Consider the following 27,471-nt stretch of genomic DNA (forward strand, 5'->3'; position numbering starts at 1 on the left):
TTTTGTAGGTTAAAATGGTAATTGCAAACTGGTTAATTGACCATAAAATAGAGAAACGCTAAAACGGGACTATAGCCAGAACATATCAAGACGTATTGCTTTGACTAACTATCAGTAGAAAGGACTAAACCTGAGCTACATTACACCAAGACAAAAGCAGGACTACCCGAGCCAAGACTAAACCAAAAGGCCATCAGGTCCAGGGCGGAACAAACCGGAACCAAGCAGGACTTAAAGGCGCTGCACCTGATTTTCACTCTCTTAAAAAAAACATGAAGAACATTTGAAACAGTTTGCAGTGGTCCAAAGTTATTCCTCACTTACTTTATGCATTCGGAGCATCCTAATTATTCATAGCGATGAGTTTATAAGTGCTTTTCACACCTCTCTGGTCAGAGTTTTGCTGTCACGGTAAGCTAACAACAACTAGCATGCTAATTCACACTTAAATAACACTTAATTAGATGCAGACTGTACATTGCAGACTTATTTTGACCTCAAGAGCTTATACAATATCAAATAAACTATGCTGGAATGAAATTGGCTTTAAAATAAATAAAATAAGACTTATCTTCAGTTACATAGCAGTACTACCACATCAATAGGCTGCTTTTATTTGGATAATTTTAAAATAAATCATTAAATAACCAAGCAAGTCTTTCTTCTATTCTTAAATTTAAACTTGCATCTGTGGTGTGAAAACCAACACCAAATTTCACTTGTGAATTTCCGGCCTTTTTGTCACAGTTGGCAAATTTAGGAATCATTGTTCTCCAAAATGTCACACTTTTTTAACCAGATTCGGTGTGATATTTTTTAAAGGAAATGATGATATAACTTGGAATAGGTGTTTCCATACCCAGAGCTGATCGTCCATCCCTGGAGGGTTTTTCTTGATGAATGCTCCATAGTACGTGGCTATGTTTCTGTGGTGGCTGTACTTCTTCAGCATGTTGATCTCAGCTTTAATCTCCTCCTCCTCATCCTGGAAAACACACATTTTGCTTTTGCTTTCAACTTAAAGAAGACATATTATCCTTTTTTCTAGCAGTCTGCAACTATAATAGATCATTAATTTTACATTTTGTTCATTGTAAATCACAATATTGATTTAAAAGCGTATTAATAGAAACAGAACCATTGACTTGTTCAAAACTGCATTTCACAAACTGAATAGTGGCATTTTAAATTAACAAGCAGTGGGCTTTCAATTACTAATTTTTACTGCTGAAAAATAGCTGTGTTTATGTGAATCAGAATCTCAAGTAAGCACAGAGCAATGGAGCTAGGGAGTAGGTGAGTTTCAGAGCGCTCAAGCCTCAAAAGCAGGATGGTACAGGATTACTCAAACCTGAGTGAATGATTGAAATACAACTCTGACTAAGCTAAGGATTAGGAAACCCCTTTATAACGTGTTTAAAAGCTAACATGAAGCATCCACGTGAAAGTATTATTTAGAAGACTAAATGCAAACAAAGACTACAGGTCAGGCTGATTATGTTCATATATAATACAAGATAATGTCATCCCCATGAGGAACAATGCACAATGCCCACAATATGCAGGATAAATATGTTTGTAAATATAATAATTCTATACAGTAAAATCCGCTGAATGGTACTTACTCCAGTGACGTCCATGACCTTGATAGCAGCCAGCTGGCCTGTTTTAACATGGCGACCCTGAGACAGAGAAGAGAGAGTTTGTGTGAGAATCAATAGGCTCAATAAAGTGCTTAACCTTAAGTGTTTAATGTATAGTACATCCTTGGATCTGTGCCAGTCATCCTGGTCTAGACCTGCTTTCAACCTAAGGAAGTTCTGGTTTATTCCTGGTTCACTCCTGGTTTGGTCCTGGTTCAGTCCTGGTTCAGTTCTGATTCAGTTCTGGTTCAGTTCTGGTTCAGTTCTGGTTTAGTCCTGGTTTAGTCGAGGTTTAGTCCTGGTTTAGTCCTGGTTCAGTCCTTATTTAGTTTCTCATTTCTCCTTCCTGGTTTAGTTCTGGTTTAGTCCTGGTTCAGTCCTGGTTTTGTCCTGGTTTACTCCTTCCTGGTTTAGTTCTAGTTTAGTTGTGGTTTAGTTCTGGTTTAGTCCTGGTTTAGTCCTGGTTCAGTTCTGGTTTAGTCCTGGTTCAGTTCTGGTTCGGTCCTGGTTTAGTCCTGGTCTAGTCCTACTTTTCATGACATCGTCCTGCAGGTTTAGTCCATTAATTTAAGGGTTGGTGTTTTCAACTCAAATCCTCGTTTCCAGTTTATTTATTATGTATTTATTTAAAACAAGGACAGTGCACAAAAACATTAAGCTGCTCTGCGCCACATTTAGCTCCAAGCTCCTTCCCATCTGCAGTCCTTGGGCAGGTACAGAAGACATTAAAGAGCCTATTTACATAACAACACCTCTAACAACGATATTTCATCAGTAGCCATGTCTTCTTAAACTGACTTTTTAATTGATAGTTACATATTTAAAACAGTCAAAACTCATTAAGACAAACTGCCATAAATGCAAAGTTTCAAATTCATATCTTTGTATCTAAAAATACTCAAAATCCAATTCACTATTATCTATATCAGTCAGAATCTTTAAAGGTTAAAAGAGGCCTCATGTTGATACGCCTGCCTGCTCAAAAGCCATTGTTTTAGCCCATGAGAGAAAGTGTGGTAGTTCGTGCAAGTTTTAAGGTCAGCTGGAAGCGTGTTCCACTTTTTTGCTGCTGTGTATGAGGAAGCTGATTGTCCCGTCACAGTGCGTTTAAAGGGAAGGAAAAAGGGTCAGATCAGAACTTACAGAGCAGAGAGATGTTCTAGTCATCTGCTCTGATCTTAGCTGAAAGAAGCCTCTTAAAGCAGGGGGAGCAACTCAGGTTATAGATTTGTGAAGAAAATCAATACACAGACACTAATCTACACTAAAACTAGCATCAAAACTAGATCCTCACTGGAAAAAAGAATTAGTACAAAAAAAATTGCCATGACAAAATATGACCTTTCCTGAATAGATTTAGAGCAGCCTTGATGTACATTAGAATTAGTGCATGTGCTAATTAGATTATGTCATCATTTCAGATGGAGGGCAGTGGTCTATAATGCTATGGGACATTGATTGTTTTGAAAGAAATCTCCAAATGTATGACCCACAAATATTGAACGTATTCATTATTTGATTGACATCATATATATCTGAAAAATATATGTGTGAGATGTTTTCAGTTCTGGTTTAGTCCTGGTTTAGTCCTGGTTTAGCTCTGGTTTAGTCCTGGTTTAGTCCTGGTTTAGTCCTGGTTTAGCCCTGGTTTAGTCCTGGTTCATTCCTGGTTTAGTCCTGGTTCAGTCCTGGTTTAGCCCTGGTTTAATCCTGGTTTAGCTCTGGTTTAGTCCAGGTTCAGTCCTGGTTTAATCCTGTTTGGTCCTGATTTGTCCTTGTTCAGTCCTGGTTTAATCCTGTTTAGTCCTGGTTTAGTCTTGGTTTAGTCCTGGTTTAGCCCTGGTTTAGTCCTGGTTTAGCTCTGGTTTAATTCTGTTCGGTGATTTGTCCTCATTCAGTCCTGGTTTAATCCTGTTAAATCCTGGTTTATTCCTGGTTTAGTCCTGGGATAGCCTTGGTTTAGTCCTGGTTTAGCACTGGTTTAGTCCTGGTTCAGTCCTGGTTTAATCCTGTTCTGTGATTTGTCCTCATTCAGTCCTGGTTCAATCCTGTTTAGTCCTGGTTTAGTCCTGGTTTAGTCATGGTTCAGTCCTGGTTTAATCCTGTTCGGTCCTAGTTTAGTCCTGATTTAGCCCTGGTTTAGTCCTGGTTTAGTCCTAGTTTAGTCCTGGTTTAGCCCTGGTTTAGTCCTGGTTTAGCCCTGGTTTAGCCCTGGTTTAGCCCTGGTTTAGCCCTGGTTCAGTCCTTGTTCAGTCCTGGTTCAGTCCTTGTTTAGTCTCTGATTCACAGCTGTTGAAGTGAATGAACTGTAAACCAATGCATCGTCTCCATCACACTTCCTGCTCTGTATCCTAGCAACAGGCTGCGGAGGAAGGAAATGGAAGTACTAAAGAACCAACCAAACTTAATAGTAGGCTCCTTATTTATCAGTAAGAAGATCTATATATTTCAATGTTATTATATTGAAAGCTGGTTAACAATTATTTATATTTTACCCATTTACTCAATTTAATGACATAATTTCCTGTGTGGTCCAAGATTTCTGAGGCAGTGCTTTTTAATGATAACAAATACAAGTCTGAACCACTGAAATAGAAATAATAACCATTTGAGGAAACATTAAGAGAGTGCAATAGGTGAGGACACTAATGATAATATGAAGGAAACAACTATGTGTGAGTCATTAAAATTAATATAAACTCATAAGAACAGGGTCAAATGTTCACAGAATGTTCAGCAGTATAGTTTAACACACCACATGCAGTTACTCAGTTGTCTGAATTACACAGCGTTGCATCAGACCCTGAATGCATCGCTCAGCTTCCCTCTTCTCAAATGCTTTTCCCATTGGCTTTCCTGTCCCTTTATGTCCACATCCACCAACCAATCAGCACCAGAGAAAGGCTTTAAAGTCATTCTATAGCCAGAGGTGCCATGTGAACACAGACTATTTTCAGGCAAATGTAAGTGCCTGCTTTCCCTTATAACTTGTTCTAGTTCATATTGTGTTTGTTTTATGTTCAACTGTAAAATCCCTTTGAGTTGCTATGAAAAGCACTATATAAAACCAATGTTATTAAAAGTTTGCTGCAGGCACTTTTGCACATTGTTACATTCAATTGCATGGACATAAAATGAATAGTATAGAGTGCATTATATGTTATGCTAACTGCTAATATTATGCGCTTTATGTGTTTCAGCTTCCTGTTTATTTGCGACATTTTGAAGACTTTACACAATTCAAATGATAGGATATTTTGCTTTGAATAGTTAAAACAGTGCTGTTTTTATCACTCTCAAACCCATGGATAAGTAAAGTGATGTAATTAATCAAATTCTAACCACATCATGAAAAAAATCCACTGTATGACAATAAGCTTATCAATTGCCACATAGTCAAGCAAAGTGATGCCACCAGGTCAAGTTACAAGTCAGATCGAGAGTGTGTTTAGGAATAAGTTTAATGCAATACTGCGAAACATTCCAGGCAAGGGAGAGGAGACAAGTAGAAGCTGTACTCTCCACCAGATTAAACATAGCACCTTAAGTTTAATAAACACTGCCTTGGTACTGCATTCCAATAATGTTTCCCCTTTCACAGGTTAAGAAATGTTTTCTTTTTCACAAATGATATCTTATTAACCACACAGCAACCTCGTGCTCCCAGCTCTGTGCTCACTTAGCCTTGGCATTCTTCCTTTTTAAATAAACCAGTTTCTTTGACACATGTTTGAAAACTTTATTAAACTCTTTAAATGTTACAGGCCAGAGTTATGTCATGGGTGAAACGGACCAATGGTTTTAACAGTCTCCTTTCATCTCTACTCTGTAAATGTGAAAGGGGTGGCTCGATGCTTGGGTTAGACCTGGGTTAGACCTGGTTTAGTCCTGGTTTAATCCTGGGTTAGTATTGCTAAATTCTGGTTTCAAGCTCATGGTGAGTTCTGCTCTGCATATGTGTGCTTAGTCTAGGTTTAGTTCTGGTTTAGTCCAGGTTTAGAGAAGGTTTAGTCTAGGTTTAGTCCAGGTTTAGTCCAGGTTTAGTCCAGATTTAGAGCAGGTTTAGTCTAGGTATAGTCCAGGTTTAGAGCAGGTTTAGTCCAGATTTAGTTCAGGTTTAGTCCAGGTTTAGTTTAGGTGTATTCCAGGTTTAGTCCAGGGTTAGACAAGGTTAAGTCCAAGTTTAGTCCAGGTTTACAGCAGGTTTATCCAGGTTTAGTCTTGCTTTAGAGTCTCGGTTTGATTCAGGTTTATATCAGGTTTAGTCCAGGTTTGGTCAAGGTTTAGATCAACCTGAAATCCTGGTTTAGTCTTGGTTTGGTCTTGGTTAGTCTTGGTTTAGTCTTGGTTGAGTCATGGTTCAGTCCTGGTTCAGTCCTGTTTCAGTCCTGTTTCAGTCCTGTTTCAGTCCTGGTTTAGTCCTCGTTCATTCCTGATTTAGTCCTGGTTTATTTCTGTTTTCAGTCCTGTATCAGTCCTGGTTTCATCCTGTTTCAGATCTAGTTTTGTGCTTGTCCTGAGGTTAACTGCTTCCTGTGTCCTCAGTGTGAGACCAGAGGAAATCTACAGTGTCAAACCAATAAAAGACTGAGATAAAAAGGTGCAGATAAAGAGATGAGGAGATGAGAGGAGGAGATAATGAAAGAGGGAGAGGAGGAGGAGAGGAGGAGGAAAAGAGAAGATTGGAATAGCCAGACATCTTATCGCTGTTCCTATGATAGTCGCCCATGTCTGTCAGAGCCACACACACAGAGCTCAGTACAGCTTATTTAAGGCGAGATAGTAGAGGAAAATATAATACAGCAGTGTTTTTTTGTTTTTGTTTTTTTTAACTAATCAAAGAGCATTACATCAAGGAACAACACACACATTCACACACCAATATACTCAGACTGGAACCGAATGTGGGTTGTGTCTTGTACGAGGACACAACAACAGTATTCACCTATGGCCACTCCAACTATACTGGTTACTATAATGTCAGATGCAAGATTTGAACTGCTAACCTTTGGATCAATGGACAGTCACTCAAACATCTTTGCCACCACTGCCCCAGTTATAATAAAAATAAAAATAATAGTTGTACCAGGTGCTTAAGAATGTCTAAATTCACACACCTCTATTGGTACCATAGACTGTATAAAGAAGTTGACTAAGTGAGTGTGACATCACCCATAGCGTTCAGTTCCATATTTGGAATCCCACGCATGAGTATCATAGCAACCAAAAAGCCAATCCGGAGCTACGGTATTTAAGATAATGCCTCTTCCCGCACCACTGGCAGGGAGTTGAGGCTTAGCTGCCAATCAAACCTGTTGCTAACACTAGTGGGAGTGATCTCGAGGAAAGAAGGCACCTGATTTGTCTGTTATTAATGTTCATATCTTGATTTCCGGGGAAAAAAATTGCAAAATAAAAACACCAGGATCATGGAGAGACAAAGACCAAAATCATGTGGCTCCCTGCAGCAGTTACAGAGAAAGGGGTAACAATTTTTCAATGTAAAGTGAATTGGAGCCAGAGTTGATGGAGCTGGAAGCACGCCCATGCTCACTTCCTATTTGGAACTTTGTTTAAAAACACAGTGGAGCACTTCCTGTATTACCACATGACATCACAACGTAGAACAGGGTGTTTTCTGTTTGAGAGATTGTATTCATAGTTCGAGATGTGATGACCAGAATATCCGTGTGACATAATTTCACAGTCAAATTAATATATACAGGTGTGGTCCAGGAATAAAACCTTGTTTTGCTTTGATGCACAAGATTCATTCAGAAAGTTAATATCATGGGTAATAAATGACACACACATACTGCACAATATTTACCTCTGGAAAATTAAAGTTGCACCATATAACATTTAACGGTTGAGGGAGAGCCACATGCTTGTATGAAGATGTTGTTGCTTTGCTTTTTCCAGTTTGGTACTTGCATTTAATCAATTATAGACACTGTTACTGGAGAGAAATACTTGGCCTGGTTGCATGACCTGCTGTCTCCATGGAGATAAGTAAGCAACAGCTCAATAGAGACATGGAAATGGGCAACAATCGACCAGAAAAGTTACATAGTGCTTTACACTGATAAAATGTATTTTACTTATATAGCTTCACAATACTAAAATTTAAAACAAAATTTTGAATCTAAGGAATTGACTCGATACTCAAAGTCAATATTGATTCCGATACCATAATGATAATATTTCAACAATAGAATGTCATTTTCAACTTAAAATGGTAGTATTTTCTCTTATATTCCCATGTGGCCTTATATCTGTGTAATCCCTCAGTGTCCAGGTAGTTTCCATAGTGGTCCATGGTCATACACTAGTCTATGTGTCTTATACTTGTTCTGACACAGCTCAGGATCATTCTAAAGCTTCAGGAAAGGTTAATTTCTGTCCTGTGCATGTAACTTTTTAGTTCTGATACCCACTCAAAACTAGTTTTAGTATCGATTAGTATATGATTTTTGATACTTTTGACAGCCCTACTGGCTACACCCTCCGCTCTTTACCTTTTGGCAGGACTGTGTGTGCATGTGTATGTGTGTGTTTGCGTGTGTGTGCATGTGTTTGTGTGTGTATGGATGCGTGTGCGTTTGCATGCGTGTGTGTGTGTGTGTGCATGCGTGCACGTGTGTGTGTGTGTGTGTGTGTGCATGCGTGCACGTGTGTGTGTGTGTGTGTGTGTATGTGTGTACGTGTGCGTGTGTGTGTTTGTGTATATGTCCAGGCCTGTGCACCTCGGAGGAATGTGAGGCTTGTCTGAACTGAACTGTTTTTACGCCTCGAGTCCAAAGTAAAAAATATCTTGTGTGAATCTCTCTGACACTGCAGCCTCTGTTGTGTTTGTTTCTATGTTTATCTGCACATCACCAAAGTCTACTCCAAACAATGCACCGCACACTGTACAGCAGGATGTACTGTTTATGGGCTAAAGCTACTTTGTCATAAGATCACACATGTTCTCTATAAAGTCTGAACTAATCTTAAAGTGTCTCTGTGTAACTTTTCTGGTGGAGTGTCTTGCTTGCATATATTATTGCTTTACAGTTATGATATGGCATTGAACTCCATGAAGACAAGCAGGTGAGATAAATCTGTGGAGAGGCGACTCCACTCACAGTAAAATAAAAAAATTTTCAATGTATTTTTTTGAAAAAAAACAACCCCTAAACACTTGAACAAATGCAAGATAGTTCCAGTAAGTTTAATGTCATTCTTTGAAACATACAAGCAAAGCATTAAAGAAGACACTGTGCTTGTGTCTGCTATCTAACTATAATCTATGACAACAGTGGATCATTATGGTATATTTTGCTATTTTAAATCATAATATTCTTCTACACCACTTTATAAAAGAAACAAGTCCACTGACTTCCCTGTTAGAAAACTGCACCTTAAACGTCATCACAACAAAGGCCTGTGCTGCTGTCAGCCTCTCCTGTGGATAATTACACATAACATTAGCGAGTAGGGGATTTTTATTATTTTGTCATTTGTACCAAAATGACTGCATGACGCTGCAGAATCTTACATATATCACCAATTAAATAATCAAATAGTTTTAACAGTGGTTGCATGACTAAGTAAATGCAAAGATAAGATAATCCTAGTATGAGTGAATCAAGATACAGTCCCTACCAGCACCATGTGGATTTTGTTTTGATAAATTGAGAAAATTAATCACTGAAACTATAAAAATGTTGTGCACGTTTAGGGCCAGGCAAAGATTGTACATGTATATAAAAGTGACTGCTGCTTGGTGGTGTAGTGATTAGAGCGCTTCATATATGTGGTAGTCACGGGTTCAACTCCCAGATCCAACCATTTGCAAAATATACCACCCTCTTTACCCCATTTACACTGTAGTTCCTGTCTAATAATGTTTATGGGCATAAGAATCAGAAAAAATAAATGAACAATATAATCATTTGAACTGTAACATAGTGTTTTGTTAGACGCCAGAATGTGATTTTCAAATCTTAGTACTTTCTTTTATATCACCATGTGGTCTTATATCTGTGTAATCCCTCAGTCGCAGGGAGGTTTCATAGTGGTCCGTGGGTGTATACTATTTCTGTCCTGTGTACTTGCTCAAATGAGTGTCTAGTTTCGATACTTCTGACAAATCCTAGCCTAAAATTAAATGGTTACAACTGTCATATAACTAGACACAATAGAAGTAGGGGCTAGATTGTACACTTTAGTATTATGTAATGTCTAAGGCTCATAGTGAAATGCCTAAAATGATCCATGTGTTAAATTGACACTGAAAAGCAGCTCCACTTGGATCTCTCTCAGATACAATATATTACAACAAAGAGGCTAGATTTGTTAACGCTATGCACTTTACTCCAGTTTATATTTATATTTTTGGCAAGCAAATGTGTCAGGTAATTCAATGAAAGAGGCTTTATGAAAAGTGAGAGGTTTTAGTGTTTTTTGTTGGAATGACATAAAATCATCATCATCGTCATCGTCATCAGTACTGACATATTCATATTTATACATACAGTATACTCCTTATGGCAAAATCCTTTCATCAAGATGAGACTTTTACTCTAGAGGAGAGACGAGACACAATTTCCACCAAACGAGACGAGACATGAGATTGCGACCACAAGAATGACACAAAACCAGACGTATTTTTGACATATCTAGGGTGAATAAATTGTGCAGTTCAATGTCAGCGTCACCATGTTGGATTTACTTGACTTCATATTTTGCTGTCCATGTAGCACTGCTTTTTGGACCTAAAACCTCTCGACAAATGTACCTCATTGTGCTTAACTCCTGTTTTGTCCAGTCCAAATGTAAACAGTGAGCAACGTGAAGTGGGATAAATCTACCAGAAAAAGTCAAACACAAAAGACATGTAATAAAGAAGAGCTGACTTATGAGTGAAATAAAGACTTCAAACTGTTTAGTGCCACTTTGTCAGAGGTTCTCTGGTTTGTCTAAAGCCCATTAGACATTCTACAGAAGAAGCAGAGAATATTGATCATGTCCTAGTTTCCCTGGACATTTCAGGCAATTTCATTTCTACAGAATAACTCATCATCCTGTAAAATCCCTGTGCCTTTTACAGAATGTTTAGGGATTTTCCAGAATGACTAATTTTCTACTTTGTCTGTAACATATACACAAAATGTTTATCCAGTGTTGCCATGGAGCTGACTGACACATGGCTGCCAATCTGCACCACTGACCCACCAGACCAGCAGATTAGATGAATATTTAAAATGGCCACGTTATAACACAAAGATCAACAGGTGTCATGGATTATAACTATAGAGCGGACACAAGCACAATATGTCTTCTAACCTGAACAAAACCAAACTAGGATTTAAAACAACCCACCGCTATTATGGTGTTAGGTCAGGATTTAACCAGGACTAGTGTTGTTAAACCCACAGATTAAGATTTAAAACAGGGATTATAGGGGATTATTTTAAGTGTATTCTTACCTTGTAGACCTGTCCATAGGTGCCATTTCCAACCAGTTCAACCAGCTCAAAGATCCCAGCTGGATCCTGCAACACAGACAAACTGTTATAACATGGGAACTGTTATTTGAATTGAGAAAAGCAGTTCAAGCATTTAAAACTACACTGATATCTGCAGACACATCAATAGGGAAGATTACCACTGAACTCTTGAAATAGACTGATACAACACATTCTGACTAAAGTGTATTCAGTGTGATATGCAAATGAAATTATATAATGTTTAAGAAGGCTAATGATAAATTATGTGAGACAAAAGTCAAGTTATGTATCTTTAGATTTTGGTGTTCACACTAGTGTTGTCATGATACTACATATTTCAAACTCAATTTTTGAAACTAAGCGACAGACTCGATACTCCATACCGATTCCAATACCATGATTTAGACAACAGAATGTGATTTTCAACATTAGATCATAGTACTTTCTTTTATATTCCCATGTGTCTTATATCTGTGTAATGCCTCAGTCGTCCAGGTAGGTCCTACAGCTCAAGATCATTCTAAATCTACTCAATCTCTCTAAATTTGTCCTGTAAATGTGACTTTTTAGACTGATACCTGCTCAAATGAATAACTACTTTCGATATTAGTTTTAGGATTGATTAGTAGTTCTAGTAGTAGTAGTACTTAAACCAAGACTACATCAGGACTAAACTATATGGGCTCAAACCAGGGTCAAACCAGGACTTGTGTGAATGCTCCATTAATATTTGTAGATGTCAATATTTGATGAGAAATTTGCTGGGTGAGTGGTGAGGTTGAAATAGCTTTAGGAAAGAAATTTCACAATACGACACTTTAGAAAATGTTATAGGCTTGTAAAACTTAAACTGGGTTAAACGCAAGTTAGATACCTCTAAAAACAAATATTCAAACAGATATAAAATCATAAAAAATATATTGTCAAATTCATAACACATTTTTAAAACCATCCAGAGGCAAAAGCACTTGGGAAAAACTCAAATCTGAGCTGCTAAATTATACAAGAATACGGTTGGTGAGTTTTATAACACCCCATAGAGACGTGAATTCTTTCATTGTCTATTATAGAGATATTTTGTTATTTGCACAGGGCATCACATTAAATAACTGCAGCCATTGCAGTTTGTCTATTTATATGTATCGTATTTTCTACACTATAGGTCACTCCGGAGTATAAGTCGCACCAGCCAAAAATGCATAATCATGAAGAAAAAAACATGTATAAGTCACACTAGAGACTAGAACAGACATTTTACCTTTAAAGGCAAGCTATAATAATAACAACAATAAAATAGAGAACAACAGGCTGAATATCAGTACAGCACGCTAACGTAACACATTTATATTTATTCAGCTACATAAACAGACAGAACTGACTATGTGTCTGGTGTGTTTACATAAGATATTAACAGTTAATCAGATAACTAAAGCATAAAAAACAAGCAACAAGTTTGCTCTGGATCTCAGTCCAAATCACTAAATCCACTGAATTCTTCATCCTCTGTGTTGCTTCTGAACCACTCTCCTCGCTCCGTAAGTAGATGAGGCACCACTTCCGTTTCTGCGTGGCTGTCATCAGGCTCAGCAGAATATGATTTTCTTGTAGAGGGTTCAGGCTTTCTCAGATATCTTTTAAATTACCATAATGTTGAAATTTTTCATTTTCAATGGTACAGGAGGAGTACACAAGCCTAGAGTGCCCTCATGCAGTTGTCAGTGTGACAATAACAGAGATGTGAAGTTATATATTTTAATAATGTCACATATAAGTCGCATAAGAGTATAAGTCGCACCCTCGGCCAAACTATTAAAAAAAGTGTGACTTATAGTCCAGAAAATATGGTAGATATCTGGAATTGCTAATCAAGTTTGGTCATTTTATTCAATATCTACTAGACAGAAAAATATGTTGGAAAATTTGGGCTGCAAGATTAATCTAATCGAATTGAAATTTCAAGTAAATTAGCGAATTGCAAAGGATACAAGTACCATAATTTGCTCCACAACAATATCTTTCCTTATTCCTCAAAAAAACTGCTGACCCTGTAGTTTAGATCTGTACAAACATGTTCTGAAATGTCCCTGTGTGTCTCCATGGGGTCTTATTCTATTTACATAAAAACACTGTAGATCTGCACATCTGTTTTGAAGTGTGATTCTTCTATTAGTTTATCAGTTCAGATTTCAGTCTTTTTCTCAATTTTTCTGGACACGTTTAAAATGTGAACGTTGAGAATCCTATTTTTAAAACATAAATCGCAAATCTAAATACTTCTCGGAAATATCTCTATTGGACATTTTTCCCAGATCGTTCAGCCCTTTGTGAGGATAACTGAGCCAGCCCTGTACATAGACTTGGTATGTTCTTGGTATTTGACCCTGTGCTGTCGTGTTGCATACCTGTCGAGTTTTACCTGCCTCTAAAACCCTCTCATTATCCCGCACTCTAGGGCCCTGGCTGTTTCCCACAGACTCCAACTCTCCCAGTGAACCTCTCTTCAGGATATGCTATAAAAACTAAGGGCAAACATGTAAAGCTTCAAGCCATTTAGTCCTCTGCAAATAGTGTTCAAATAAGAATTGGTGTGCCTCATAAATCATCCCAAATTGGTGCTTTTTAGTTGTGTTTTCAGTCTCTCTTACAGCCATGATAAAAGTTTTTGTTTAGCTGACCTGTAAATACTTTAGTCCAGGGGTGTCCAAACTATGGCCCAGGGGCTAAATACGGCCCTCTGAGGATTTTTGTTGTCCCTCATGCCTCCTGAAGAATTGGCTCAACTTATCACATTAGAGGGAAAATCTACTTCAATCAACCTGGATGACTGAGGGTTTACACAGATATCACAAATGGAAAGTTTTGTTTTTTTTGCAAATTCACAACAGTTTAAGTCATTTTACAACTATAAACTCAATGACATCATGCTGCAGTGTGACACAGACCTAAAATTAACGCTCCACAGTCTTATTAAAGGTAGAGCGTCTCTGTCAAAGCTGGATGTGTTTAAATACTCCCATCTGAATAACTCACTGCATTGATCACCTGTCTGCAGTCCTCCGCCTCAAATACATTTAGATACGGCCCCTCTGTGAAAACAAGTTTGGACACCTCTGCTGATTTAGTCATAAAAATATTGTTTAACATTTGTGAATTTACCATTTGGATATTTCATGGCAAAGTACAATGTAATCAACAGGGAAAATCTGTCTCTTGCCGCCGTCTGGGAGTATGACATCATCACATCTGAAAACCACCCATAGTAAAGGTGCATTATGAAACTTTCTTGACAGAGCGTGAGCCACCAGCTTGTCTCCATGGAGATGTCATTACTTTGGCTTTAGACTTGTCGATTTCCTCAGAAACGTTCCATAGAGACATGTTAATCATACCTACACTAGAAAAGTCAGTGCACCTGAAGTGTAATTTCAACCAGGAAGACAGCATTTTTAACCAATTGCAATACACTTCCTGCTCTCCTTTATCTCACTGATTAAACTCCTACCCCTCCTCCAACACAGCAGCAGAACTATAGCCTCCTCGGACTCTCCCTTTCCTCCTCTTCACTACCATCAGGAATAACGTAGGCCTACTACTCCTTCATTGCATTGCATTGTTATTAAGCAGGACTGAACGATTGTATTGCATTGACATTGTGATTAGATTTGTGATTTATGTTTTAATAATATAATTCTGTCCAAAGTTCACATTTTAAATGTATCTAGAAGAACTGACAAAAAGACTGAAATCTGAACTGACAAACTAATACAAGAATTATATTTCATATTTTTTGAACAGATCTAAACTACAAGGTTAGCAGTTTTTATTCAGAATAAAACAGGAGATTTTGTTTGTGGAGGAAATTATGGTCCTTCAGCAGTGGCAGCCTTTGTGATTTACTCATTCTGTCCATTCAAATTGCGATTTTGATTTGATTGGGATTCATCTTGCAGCTCTATAAGCTTGAATCTTTATTTAAATGTTTATTGCACTTTGGACTCTGTATTTGTCTCTCTTGGTAAAAAATTAGATTGCAATAAGTTAATTAAATATTTACTATCTGACAGGAACTATACTCTAAATTTGAAACAGTAAAGTTCTTCTAAGTCCAAAAACTATAAAAATGGCTGCCAAAGAGATTAGCTAAAAGTTGACGCCAGCGGGACTCTGATAAGTTTATCTCCTGAACATCCAAACACAGATTTAAGCCTGGTGAGGACACCAGTTACAAGATTATTTTAAAAAATAGTTTCACTTTTCAGTCAAGGTCAAACTGAAGCACATTTGATTTCACCTTTTTTCAGCCAACTATCACAAGCCTGGTCATTTTAAAGGCCAGTATCCCTAATGTTATCTGCTGACATAAAAGTGACTTAAATAAAGACACAACTTTCTGGTAAAAATGTGAAAATATGCCTACAGTACAGACTAGATGAATGTGAAAGTATGAAGGATCAGACAGAGGTTAGGACCAGTGCAGAAAACACAGGATCAATTTGAATTAAATATTAAATCCAGAATAATAGTCTATAGCATGATTTGCACCAATTGTTTGCATAAAGAGAACTGCATAAATCCATGGCTCCGGTGTAATTGCTATAAGCCCTGCTCCTCAGAGACGCTGACACACAGTCCCCTGTCTCACGGGGACACAGAGGGACACAGAGGGACACAGAGGGACACAGAGGGACACAGAGGGACTGACTCTCTCTGTCCGTTTGGATTTGCTCTTGTGTGAAGTCCCTCAGCTGCTCATAGGCAGCTCAGCTTAAGTCCATTACAGATAAATGTGGACGCACTTCATGTTTCTGTGTTTTGTCTCATCACATGGCACGCGCACATTCCTGCACTGTCTCCTCGCGCACACATGCGCGTGCGTGCTGCTGCTCGGTGCTGATGCTGCTGTCGCCACCATCACATCACGAAATGGCGGAACGCGCTCCTGTTGCGGCTCTGCTCGGCGCGTGCGTGTACCGGTGTGCCGCGTGTCTACCGGTCCGCGTGCACGCGTGCGAGAGCGTGTGAAAGTGGGGACAGTGTGTCAAGCCGCGGCTGAGCTGAGCTTAACATCTGCCCCACATTCTGCAATGCACAGACACCGCGCGGCTTATTATCCGGCCTCACGCACGCGCACGTGGCTGCACGCGGTGAGCGGCGGGAGAAGCATCAGCAGCGACTCACGTCACATCACGCGCCAGTTGTTGAGGAAAAAACAGCAACAACAAACAAGCCCTGATCAATCACTGCCTGCGCCAATATCAGCGCCACATCCGCTGCTCCTCTGCACACTTTGATGACAGGTCACACGCGCGCTTCTCTCCATTGTGCTCAGATGTTGCACTGGCGCTAAAGTGGCTCCTTTTGTCCACAAAGCACAAAGATGCTTCTCCTCACACGAGGTTTAACACCGGCTCAATAGAAACACTACCTCCTTAATGTGTTTATGAACTGCTTCTGCCAAGACCATATCCACAAATAGACTCCACACTTTACACATCAATACACCGGCCTGTAAAGCACCGCTCCAGAGAATCCACGACACGATGTTTAAACTGAGACTAAAGGACGAGAGCGTGTTTTACAGCGGCTACCACACAAAACGAAACCAGGGCAGAGCGGGCCTAACGTAAGCAGGTTTAAGACGGTACAAAGGTGATCTATGCTGCACAGCTACAGGGACCCAGTCCAGGTGTGAAAGTGGAGCAAAACAACCATCCATCTCTAAGCCGCAACTACATCCAAAACATCATTCACATTCACTATTAGAATCTAAAAACCTGACTAAACCAGAGCTAAACCAGAGCTAAACCAGAGCTAAACCAGAGCTAAACCAGAGCTAAACCAGAGCTAAACCAGAGCTAAACCAGGACTAAACTGTGCTACACTGGCATTAAACCCGGTGTAAAACGTGGGACTTGAACCAGGACGATGAGGGCTATAATTAGGCCAAATAAATCTGCATGGAACAAGGACTAGGTCTAAACCAGAACAGAACCAAGGCTAATTCTAGATTAAAACAGAACTGAGATAGGGTTATATGATCTAACCAGGAACTGACAAATCTAGGGCAATACTGGGACTAAACCAAATCCAAATCAGCACTAAGGGAGCTGCATGGACTCAAGCATGATTGTAAAGAATAACCAAGACTAAACTAAGACTAACCCAGAGCCAGCAAGGATTGGGACTAAAGCAGCAGTCTCACAGATAACACTAAACCAGGGTCAGATAAAACTAGTACTAAACCAAACAGACTAGAGCCAGCACTGAAGCGCACTGAACTGTAGTGGTTAATGGACGAGGCTGCGTCCTGGAGGTATTCGTTGGGTCTAATTGGAAACCACTGCACATCGGTGAAGACATGCCCCTACTGTCTGCCCGCGTGCACTATTTTACACCCAATTCCTTGTCGTGCACGCGCCCGCACACACATACATTGTCAGTACGCGCACGCACGAGCCCAAGGATGAGAAGCGAGCAAGGACGGAGGCAAAGAGACGGGGAAGGGTGGGTTAAATGGCTGGAGATAGAGGGACATGTATCGGTGTATCGGTGCTGTGTGCATACCCGGAGCGCAGACAGGTCAATTTCATCCAGACTCCTCGCGGGGGAGTCGCTCGCCATGGTGCTCTCTGCGGATCTCAAGATGGATGCAGGAAAAACCATCGAAAATTCCCCCCCAAATCTCCAGTCTCCCCTGTCCCCCCGCTCCTCTCCGCCGCCGTCAGCTCAGAACGGACCCCCCGCCTCCACCCCCCGACCGGCCCCGTGTCAGACCGCGTCCGTGCGCTTCTGCCGCCGCTGCTGCCGCTTCTGCCGCCTTCACGGAAAAGCGTCCAAATGTGCATCCAAAATGACAAAGAGGAAAGAGGGGGATAGTGATAGTCCGAGCCCGCTACATGACGCTCTCCTCCGCTGCTACATAGCCTGTCCTCCGTGAGAAGCAGCCTCAGCGCCCGTCACTGTACGTCTCCGTGCGTGCGTCTCTCCTGTCCGTGCGTCTGTGTGCGCGCGGGAGTGGCTTGTGACGAGGCTGCGCGCTCCAGAGACGCCCAACGCGCCATAATAAAGACTAGAGGAACCGTCGCCATGGCAATCTATAGAGGCATATAGTAGCAACATCCAGGTAACGCAGACATGTTCTGACTGTAACATGAGAGGCCACTACAGAACTCATGTGCACTAATATACAGATGGACTTTCATTATCCATGCCAGAGTGATGAAAATCTAGTACTGTTACCATAGCAATTAACAATAAAAAAAATTGCCTATTCTCTTCTATCTTTTGAAAGGGCAAAGGTTCTCTAAAACCCATGAATAACTTTGATAATTGAATTAGGTAGGCTAATAAATTAACCATATTAATATTTTATAGATTTATACACCATCTTTCACAACCCCCCGTAATAAAAAACAGGTTGCTAATCTGCGCCATTAGCCCCTCTGACCACCACCTATGCTCATGCACACATAACATTCATATACTAAGCAAGCAAGTAATGTAGTGTATAAATGTGGTCAACAATAAAAATAATGATCAGCGGTTGTGTCCATGTGGTGTAACGCTAAGATAGTTTAATGTGCGTACAGATTTAGATGATTCTCTCATTTCTGCTTAATTTGGTGGGATAATACTAGTTGTAAATATGAATGATACCAAAGAAGAAATAATTTGTGAAGAAAAGTTGAAGAATATGTTGAAAATTACAGGAAGTAGACAGGTGTATTTTGATGACATCATACTGGAACAATTCTATCCAAAAACTCACAACACAATTTACACAAGAAACACATTTTTCTTATACTATAAACATTATTTAAAGACAATTTAAGGACATCTTGTTTTCATTTTATTTGTCTAAATATATTTTCTGTGTACATTTGGGGAGTTTCGGCCCAGTGTACAATATGGTTGCTAGGTAACAGTTATGGAATTCCCTAGTGGTGTCATGATTTCCAACCAGGAAGTAAGATTTGAAATTTTTTAGCAGTTTTTTTTTTTTTTTTTTTTTTTTTTAAAGTATAATTATCTTGTGTGTGTGTGGGTGTGTGTGTGTGTGTGTGTGTGTCTTAGCCCAATGAGTAGTCCAACTTGTCTTGGACATGTTAATTCTGCATAGGCCAGACCAGTGCAGTTTTTTTTATGGTGAATATATATATATATATATATTTATTTATTTATTTTTTTTTTTAATTGGAGAAAACCATGTCCTGATGGTTAGATGTAGAGTTCCCACAAATATTATAATTTATATCAATCTAAACCCTTTAATAAATGCACTTCATGGCCTCGTTTTTGCAGCGTTATCAGAATTTTACTGTTTTTACAATCACAAGATGGCCGCCGCAGTTGCCACGGTAACAGAACTCATGAGCTCTCTAGTGTTTACTATGGTGCAGTGGAGACGCCCCTGGAGCTGTACTCACACCTCATTATAACAGCAGCTTTGGCACGGCAGAGGCGCGCGAGGCGATACTGCAGGTCTCCCGACGCAAAGGTCACGTTGTCATAACTAATAACCACGTTTTAAACACTTTGCACCGCACAATTTCGGTATTTTGTCAAAGATAATTTATGAAACACTTATAGGCTTAGATACTGATCGCCAGTGCCAAGTTATAGCCATCATTCCAGATTTGAAGAAGCAGGAGGAGCGATTTAATTGGCGATGTTTACATGTACACACAAAAAAATCTGATTACTGGAGTTATCAGATCATTGAAATGTCACGCACGTGCAAGTTTTGACAAGGAGAATTATGCAAAAAGGTCAAGCTAATGTGGCTAAGGCAAAAACGAAAAAGAAAATGTTATATATTGAAAGCTATTTTAAAATTCACGTTCTTTATCTTCCAAATATGACAGTTACACAAAAAAAACATGGGTTGTGTTATCAGATTTTTACTGTCTATGTAAACACAGCCACTGACACTACTCCCTGATTGATTGAATGAATGAATTATACTTACAATTTATAGCTATACATTTTCTATTTTCATTACCCTACATGCAAGCCCAGCATTGACCAAATACACTTGACTTGTAGTGAAGAGGAGGAGATGGGGAGGTTGAAGAGGTTGACGGTTCTGCTGCTGCGGTGGTGTTGGGACAAAGGACAGGAAAGTGAGACTGTTTGGAAATATGGTCAAAAATGCGTGTCTATATTGGAGTGTCAGTGTTTGTCATTTACTTATCTGTATGGATATTGATATTGGTGTTATTGTATTTGGCCTATAGGATTTACCCAGATGCCCTAACTTGTGTAATCCTCTTTATTCATTGAGGCTTGGCACTTGCACAAATTCCCTACTTGTGGTCATGGCCTGATTTATGTATTCTAATTGCATCTGGTTGAATAATCTGTAACCTGATTATAGGTTATTAAAGGCAGTGTTGGGAAGCATATGCACCACAAATACATGTTCTGAATACTAATTTTGAGGAGTGTAACTGTATTGCGTTACAGTTACTTTTTCATTCTGAATACTCTGACTTCAGCGAGTTGTTGAAGGTGTCTGTTGTTATTGTTGTATTTTAGGCTGTCTGTAGTAGCGTGCCTTTGTATTGGTGTGTGTTCAGACCTGTGTAACTCCTCCTCTCTGCGTCTCGTGGTGCATTCATGTTTGGGCAGATTTCCTCTTCGCGCTCTCTTCATGCTCCTGTCACTGCAGACACACCCAAAACTACAAACACAGAAAGATACAGGGAGAAAGAAGAAAGGAAGGAGTTTGAATTGTATTTGGTGTATAGTAAAACAATCATTTTAACCTTAACATTAAAGCTGCACTGTGTGTTTTTTTTTTTTTTTTTTTTTTTTCCCTCCCCGAACCGCCACCTTAACGTGGTGGAGGGGTTTGAGCACCCGAATGATCCTGGGAGCTATGTTGTCGGGGGCTTCATGCCCCTGGTAGGGTCACCCATGGCAAACAGGTCCTCGGAGACGGGTCTGACTAAGAGCGGTTCAGAAGCCCACCATGAATAGAGTTACAACGAGGCCAGTTACGTCGCCCGCACTGGCGTTACCGGGGCCCCACCCTGGAGCCAGGCCTGGGGTGGGTGCTCGGCAGCGAGCGCCTGGTGGCCGGGCCTTTCCCCACGGGGCCCGGTCGGGCCCAGCCCGAAGAAACGACGTGGGGCCGTTCTCCCGTGGACCCACCACCTGCGGGAGGAGCCATGAGGGGCGGGTGCGGAGAGATCCGGGCAGCAGTCGAAGGCGGGGACCTCGACGACCGGATCTCCGGACATGGAGACTAGCTCTGGGGACATGGAATGTCACCTCGCTGGGGGGGAAGGAGCCTGAGCTTGTGCGGGAGGTTGAGCGTTACCGGCTAGATATAGTCGGCCTCACCTCCACGCACAGCTTGGGCTCTGGAACCCAACTTCTTGAGAGGGGTTGGACTCTCCATTTCTCTGGCGTTGCCCGCGGGGAGCGGCGGCGAGCTGGTGTGGGCTTGCTCATTGCCCCACAGCTCAGCCGCTGCGTGTTGGGGTTCACTCCGGTGAACGAGAGGGTCGCGTCCCTGCGCCTTCGGGTCGGGGACAGGTCTCTCACTGTTGTGTCGGCCTACGGGCCAAACAGCAGTGCAGAGTACCCGGCCTTCTTGGAGTCCCTGGGAGGGGTACTAGACAGTGCACCAACCGGGGACTCCGTTGTTCTCCTGGGGGACTTCAACGCCCATGTGGGTAACGACAGTGACACTTGGAGGGGCGTGATTGGGAGGAACGGCCTCCCCGATCTGAACCCGAGCGGTGTTTTGTTATTGGACTTCTGTGCTAGTCACAGCTTGTCCATAACAAACACCATGTTCGAGCACAAGGGTGTCCATCGGTGCACATGGCACCAGGACACTCTAGGTCGGAGGTCGATGATCGACTTTGTTGTCGTGTCATCTGACCTCCGACCGCGTGTCTTGGACACTCGGGTGAAGAGAGGGGCTGAGCTGTCAACTGATCACCACCTGGTGGTGAGTTGGATCCGCTGGCGGAGGAGGAAGCCGGACAGACCTGGCAGGCCCAAGCGTATTGTGAGGGTCTGCTGGGAACGTCTGGCGGAGCCCTCTGTCAGGGGGGTCTTCAACTCTCGCCTCCGGGAGAGCTTCTCCCTGATCCCGGGGGAGGTTGGAGACATGGACTCCGAGTGGGCCATGTTCTCCACCTCTATTGTTGATGCGGCTGCTCGTAGCTGTGGTCGTAAGGTCTGTGGTGCTTGTCGCGGCGGCAATCCCCGAACCCGGTGGTGGACACCGGAAGTAAGGGATGCCGTCAAGCTGAAGAAGGAGTCCTATCGAGCCTTGTTGGCTCGTGGGACTCCTGAGGCAGCTGATGAGTACCGGCAGGCCAAGCGTGCCGCGGCTCGGGCAGTCGCAGAGGCAAAAACTCGGGGTTGGGAGGAGTTCGGGGAGGCCATGGAGGAGGACTATCGGACGGCCTCAAAGAGATTCTGGCAAACCGTCCGACGCCTCAGGAGGGGAAAGCAGTGCTTCACCAACATTGTTTACAGTGCGGGTGGAGAGCTGCTGACTTCGACTGGGGATGTTGTCGGGCGGTGGAAGGAATACTTTGAGGATCTCCTCAATCCCACTGTCACGTCTTCCGAGGAGGAAGCAGAAACTGGGGACCCAGAGGCGGACTCGTCCATCACCCTGGCTGAAGTCACTGAGGTGGTTGGCAAGCTCCTCGGTGGCAAGGCTCCGGGGGTGGACGAGATCCGTCCTGAGTACCTCAAGTCTCTGGATGTTGTGGGACTGTCTTGGCTGACACGTCTCTGCAACATCGCGTGGCGGTCGGGGACAGTACCTGTGGAATGGCAGACCGGGGTGGTGGTCCCTCTGTATAAGAAGGGGGACCGGAGGGTGTGTTCCAATTACAGGGGAATCACACTCCTCAGCCTTCCCGGTAAGGTCTATTCCAGGGTACTGGAGAGGAGAATCCGACCGATAGTCGAACCTCGGATTCAGGAGGAGCAGTGTGGTTTTCGTCCTGGTCGTGGAACACTGGACCAGCTCTATACTCTTCATCGGGTCCTCGAGGGTTCATGGGAGTTTGCCCAACCAGTCCACATGTGTTTTGTGGATTTGGAGAAGGCATTCGACCGTGTCCCTCGTGGTGTCCTTTGGGGAGTGCTCTGGGAGTATGGGGTCCGGGGCTCTTTGCTAAGGGCTGTCCGGTCCCTGTATGACCGGAGCAGGAGCTGTGTTCGCATTGCCGGCAGTAAGTCAGACCTGTTCCCGGTGCATGTTGGACTCCGCCAGGGCTGCCCTTTGTCACCGGTTCTGTTCATTATATTTATGGACAGAATTTCTAGGCGCAGCCAGGGGCCGGAGGGGGTCTGGTTTGGGAACCACAGGATTTCATCTCTGCTGTTTGCAGATGATGTTGTCCTGATGGCTTCTTCGAGCCAGGACCTGCAGCAGGCACTGGGGCGGTTTGCAGCCGAGTGTGAAGCGGCTGGGATGAGAATCAGCTCCTCCAAATCCGAGGCCATGGTTCTCGACCGGAAAAAGGTGGTTTGCTCTCTCCGGGTGGGTGGTGAGTCTCTGCCCCAAGTGGAGGAGTTCAAGTATCTCGGGGTCTTGTTCACGAGTGAGGGAAGGATGGAGCGGGAGATTGACAGGCGGATCGGTGCAGCGTCTGCAGTGATGCGGTCGCTGTATTGGTCCGTTGTGGTAAAGAAGGAGCTGAGCCTGAAGGCGAAGCTCTCGATTTACCGGTCAATCTACGTTCCTACCCTCACCTATGGTCATGAGCTTTGGGTAATGACCGAAAGGACAAGATCGCGGATACAAGCGGCTGAAATGGGCTTCCTCCGCAGAGTGGCCGGGCGCACCCTTAGGGATAGGGTGAGGAGCTCGGTCACACGGGAGGAGCTCGGAGTAGAGCCGCTGCTCCTACACGTTGAGAGGAACCAGCTGAGGTGGCTCGGGCATCTGCTCAGGATGCCTCCTGGACACCTCCCTAGGGAGGTGTTCTGGGCATGTCCCACCGGGAGGAGGCCCCGGGGAAGACCCAGGACACGCTGGAGGGACTATGTCTCTCGGCTGGCCTGGGAACGCCTTGGGGTCCCACCGGAGGAGCTGGAGGACGTGTCCGGGGTGAGGGAAGTCTGGGAGTCCCTGCTTAGACTGCTGCCCCCGCGACCCGGCCCCGGATAAGCGGAAGAAAATGGATGGATGGATGGATGTGTATTTTTTCTTGTAGAGGGTATGCTAACTGCTTGTCTCCATGGAGCTGTTATCGTTTCGCTTTGAATGTGCCACAGTGAAACATTAAACTATCTCCATGAAGATGAGCAAAAATAAAACCAAGGCCAGCGTAGAGGTCGGATCTGCGGAGAGGCGTCTCAGCGTGTATTGTAAGAATGTCTGTTTTTCATGGTATTTTTAAGCAATAAATGCATGTAATTGAATGAATCCAAAATAGACAAATATAAATTTAAAGCCGTACTGTGGAACATTCCAGGCCAAACAATTACATCCCCATGGAGACAAGCAGGTGGTGGACCCTATACCAGAAAAGTTACACAGTGGACCTTTAAAAATGAATATCTCAATTTTTTTTAACAATGTTCATTCAATATTTCAATAGTGCCTCAAGAACGTGCTAAAATGTGAATGGAAATGTCTGACGTGAGCTTCAAGTATCACACAAAACTGAAGGGAGCAGAGACTTAACCGCAAAAAGGTCAATTAATATCACTTTATACTCTTGTTTGGGAGATTAGACATTACACAATAGACATTTCTGTATCATTTTAATTATAGATGAATTACTCAATATTTAAATTTTGCTCCAAAGCAACATATAGCGATATATCATTTTTCGAAATATCATCCACATGTATTGGCAAGAGACAAAATGAAACATTAACTGACCATAAAAATGTCAAAGTTCATCTAAGGTTGAACGTATTTTAGGCCTTCCTACTAACTAATGCTACTTCCTTTACAACAACTATACCAGCCTTGTACTAATGATCAGATTCACATATTTATACTAATACCAGCTGGTATACAGTATTTATGTGGGATAACTTATACCACTAATATTGCTTCCACTACTACTACTACTACTAGGTTCACTATCCATGTGTTTCAGAATGATGAGAAATTAGGACTGTTGCCATAGTGATTATCCAATTAAAACAAAATATGATATCTTTTAAATAGGAAAAAGGCATGAAAATATTGCATATATAAGTTGAACCCCAAGGATACCTTTTGCATACTTTTATTCTTACTATTATTACAGTACAATATCCGCATCTGTGGCTCCGCCCTGTGGACGACATGAGCACTGCAGCACAGACAGGGCTTCAGTGAGTGACAGTTTGTCATTACTGTTTCTGTGATAAGAAAATACAGAAGGAAATTAGACTGGAACATTAAGATCAAAGATGAAAAGAATGAATTGTTTTTTGATTTATTACAGTAATATGAGCACGGATGGATACTTGGAATATTCATGTATATTTTGAAAAAATAGAGCTGTTTGAAAATGATGTATTGCTAGATATTTTTAGAATATCTACTATACATCTGGAAGCACACTGACTACTCCCTAAAACTGAATAAATGTGGATGGGCATCTGGCATAAACATATAAATAAAATTGTCCATATGAATTTCTTGTTGATATGTTGATTAATGAGCATTGTCATGAATAAAACACAACAATTGTACCTAATAAAGGCCATGTTATTTAAAGCTACAGTGTGTAACTTTTTGGAGGTGACACGTCCATGGCAATAGAATGTTAAAACCATACTTTGGAACATTCTCCGTCACTTAAAAGTCAGGTTTGTGGAGATGCACCCTGCTCACAGTAAGAACGCATTGTAAACACAACCAAAATGAAAAATGATTAGCACCAAGTGTGAGAGGAGAGCGAGTCAGTGACTCATGCAAGAGCCAGATTGTATTTGTACAATTTAGAGGAAAGTGGCAAAGATCAAGCAGTAAACAATGATGCATAGACAGTTAAGTGGTTTCAAAAATTAGAGTTCAGTGAGCTCTAATTTTGAGTGAAGACCCAGAGAAAAAATATTGAAAAAGGCTCAGTAGCACCACCTCAAAAATCGATTTACATTGCACCAATGGGAGCCCTGCCCAGAAAAATGTTTTCATAGACAAATGAAACTTAGCATCAAACATAGGTCATGTCAGGACATGTAAAAATAATATGATGGCCCCGCCCTAAACCCTACAGGAAGTTGAACATATCCGGGATCGACAAAATCACTAATCATAATCTTTCCTCTAACAGTTTTTATCAAAAACACTGCACAAAACTCATGTGCAATAAAAGATTATCAATTAACTTTTAAATAAAAGGTTGGGTGTGGTCATGGTGATTTTTCAACAAAATGTAGATTTTTAGAAAAACTGAAAACTGAAATGAAGGTGGAGGAGCTAGAGAATGAGAAGAAAGAGTGGGAGAGAGCCAGACAGTCTAAACTTCATCTTGGTTTAGATGAGACAAGAGGCGAGACTGTGCTTCAGACAGAACAAGACCAAGAAGCTGGAGATGTTCAGGTGCAATGGCAGGAGAACATCTCAAATCTAAAACTAGATCCACAAGAAGAGGTCCATGAAACAGCTGATACAGAAACTGAAAATAGGATAGAACAAGACCAAGAGTCATTTGGAGATGTTCAAGTGGAGGAGCAGGTGAAGATCTCAGACCTGAGACAGAGACTCAAAATGATGTCTTGAGTGATATGAGTGATATCATATCAGGTGAGGCTGACAAAGCAGAGATGACAAACCAAGAATCTGATGCAATAGTAGAATAATAATAGAGCTTGCGTTAATTCCTCTGCCATCTGAGGGGGTTGGTGAGACCGAACAAAATGGCATAGAGACCTTAGAGGAGCCTCAAAAAGAACTAGAACCTTTAGCAGAAGTTGTAGTACTAGAGGAACCAGGAAGCATGGAATCTAGTGCCCAAGATGTACTTGCAACGTCTAGAACACCACTGATACCAGAGGTTAGGAAGGGCAACTCCAAACCAACCAAAAAGGGAAGGAAGAACAAAAGATTAAATAAGGTCACAACCTCCAAACAAACTTCAGCACAACCTAAAGACACAGGAAAAGTGGTTGAAGAGGAGGGAGTGCACACTGATATTGTAGAACTACAAACTGCTCAAGGAGACATCACTAGACCTCAGCTACAGAAGTGTTTGAGGCATTCCCAAAAAAACATTTAGTAGAGGATCCAAAAAAAAAAAAAGGAATCTGCAGTCCAAGATGGTGTCCCTGAAACATCTGAAGCACCATCTGAAGTCAACCAGTACCAAGCAACACCAACCAGAACTACTGGGAGAAGACAACGGAAA

The 27,471-nt window shown here is 41.7% G+C and overlaps 1 protein-coding gene across 4 annotated transcripts in view; it reads right to left on the minus strand.

The window, feature by feature from the left end:
- Positions 1-18,126, minus strand: part of tnikb (TRAF2 and NCK interacting kinase b) — a 62,547-nt gene extending 44,421 nt beyond the window's left edge. For all 4 annotated transcript variants that reach the window (XM_055229994.1, XM_055229992.1, XM_055229993.1 and 1 more), the window contains exons 1-4: positions 17,702-18,126; positions 11,117-11,182; positions 1,626-1,682; positions 860-985 (exon numbers count right to left, since the gene is read on the minus strand). In XM_055229994.1, coding sequence (XP_055085969.1) covers positions 860-985; positions 1,626-1,682; positions 11,117-11,182; positions 17,702-17,800 — 348 coding nt within the window. In that variant the 5' untranslated portion in view covers positions 17,801-18,126. The remainder of the gene's footprint in view (positions 1-859; positions 986-1,625; positions 1,683-11,116; positions 11,183-17,701) is intronic.
- Positions 18,127-27,471: the final 9,345 nt, after the last annotated feature.

The sequence above is a fragment of the Periophthalmus magnuspinnatus genome, chromosome 20, assembly GCF_009829125.3.
Source record: "Periophthalmus magnuspinnatus isolate fPerMag1 chromosome 20, fPerMag1.2.pri, whole genome shotgun sequence".
NCBI classification, from domain to species: Eukaryota; Metazoa; Chordata; class Actinopteri; order Gobiiformes; family Gobiidae; genus Periophthalmus; species Periophthalmus magnuspinnatus.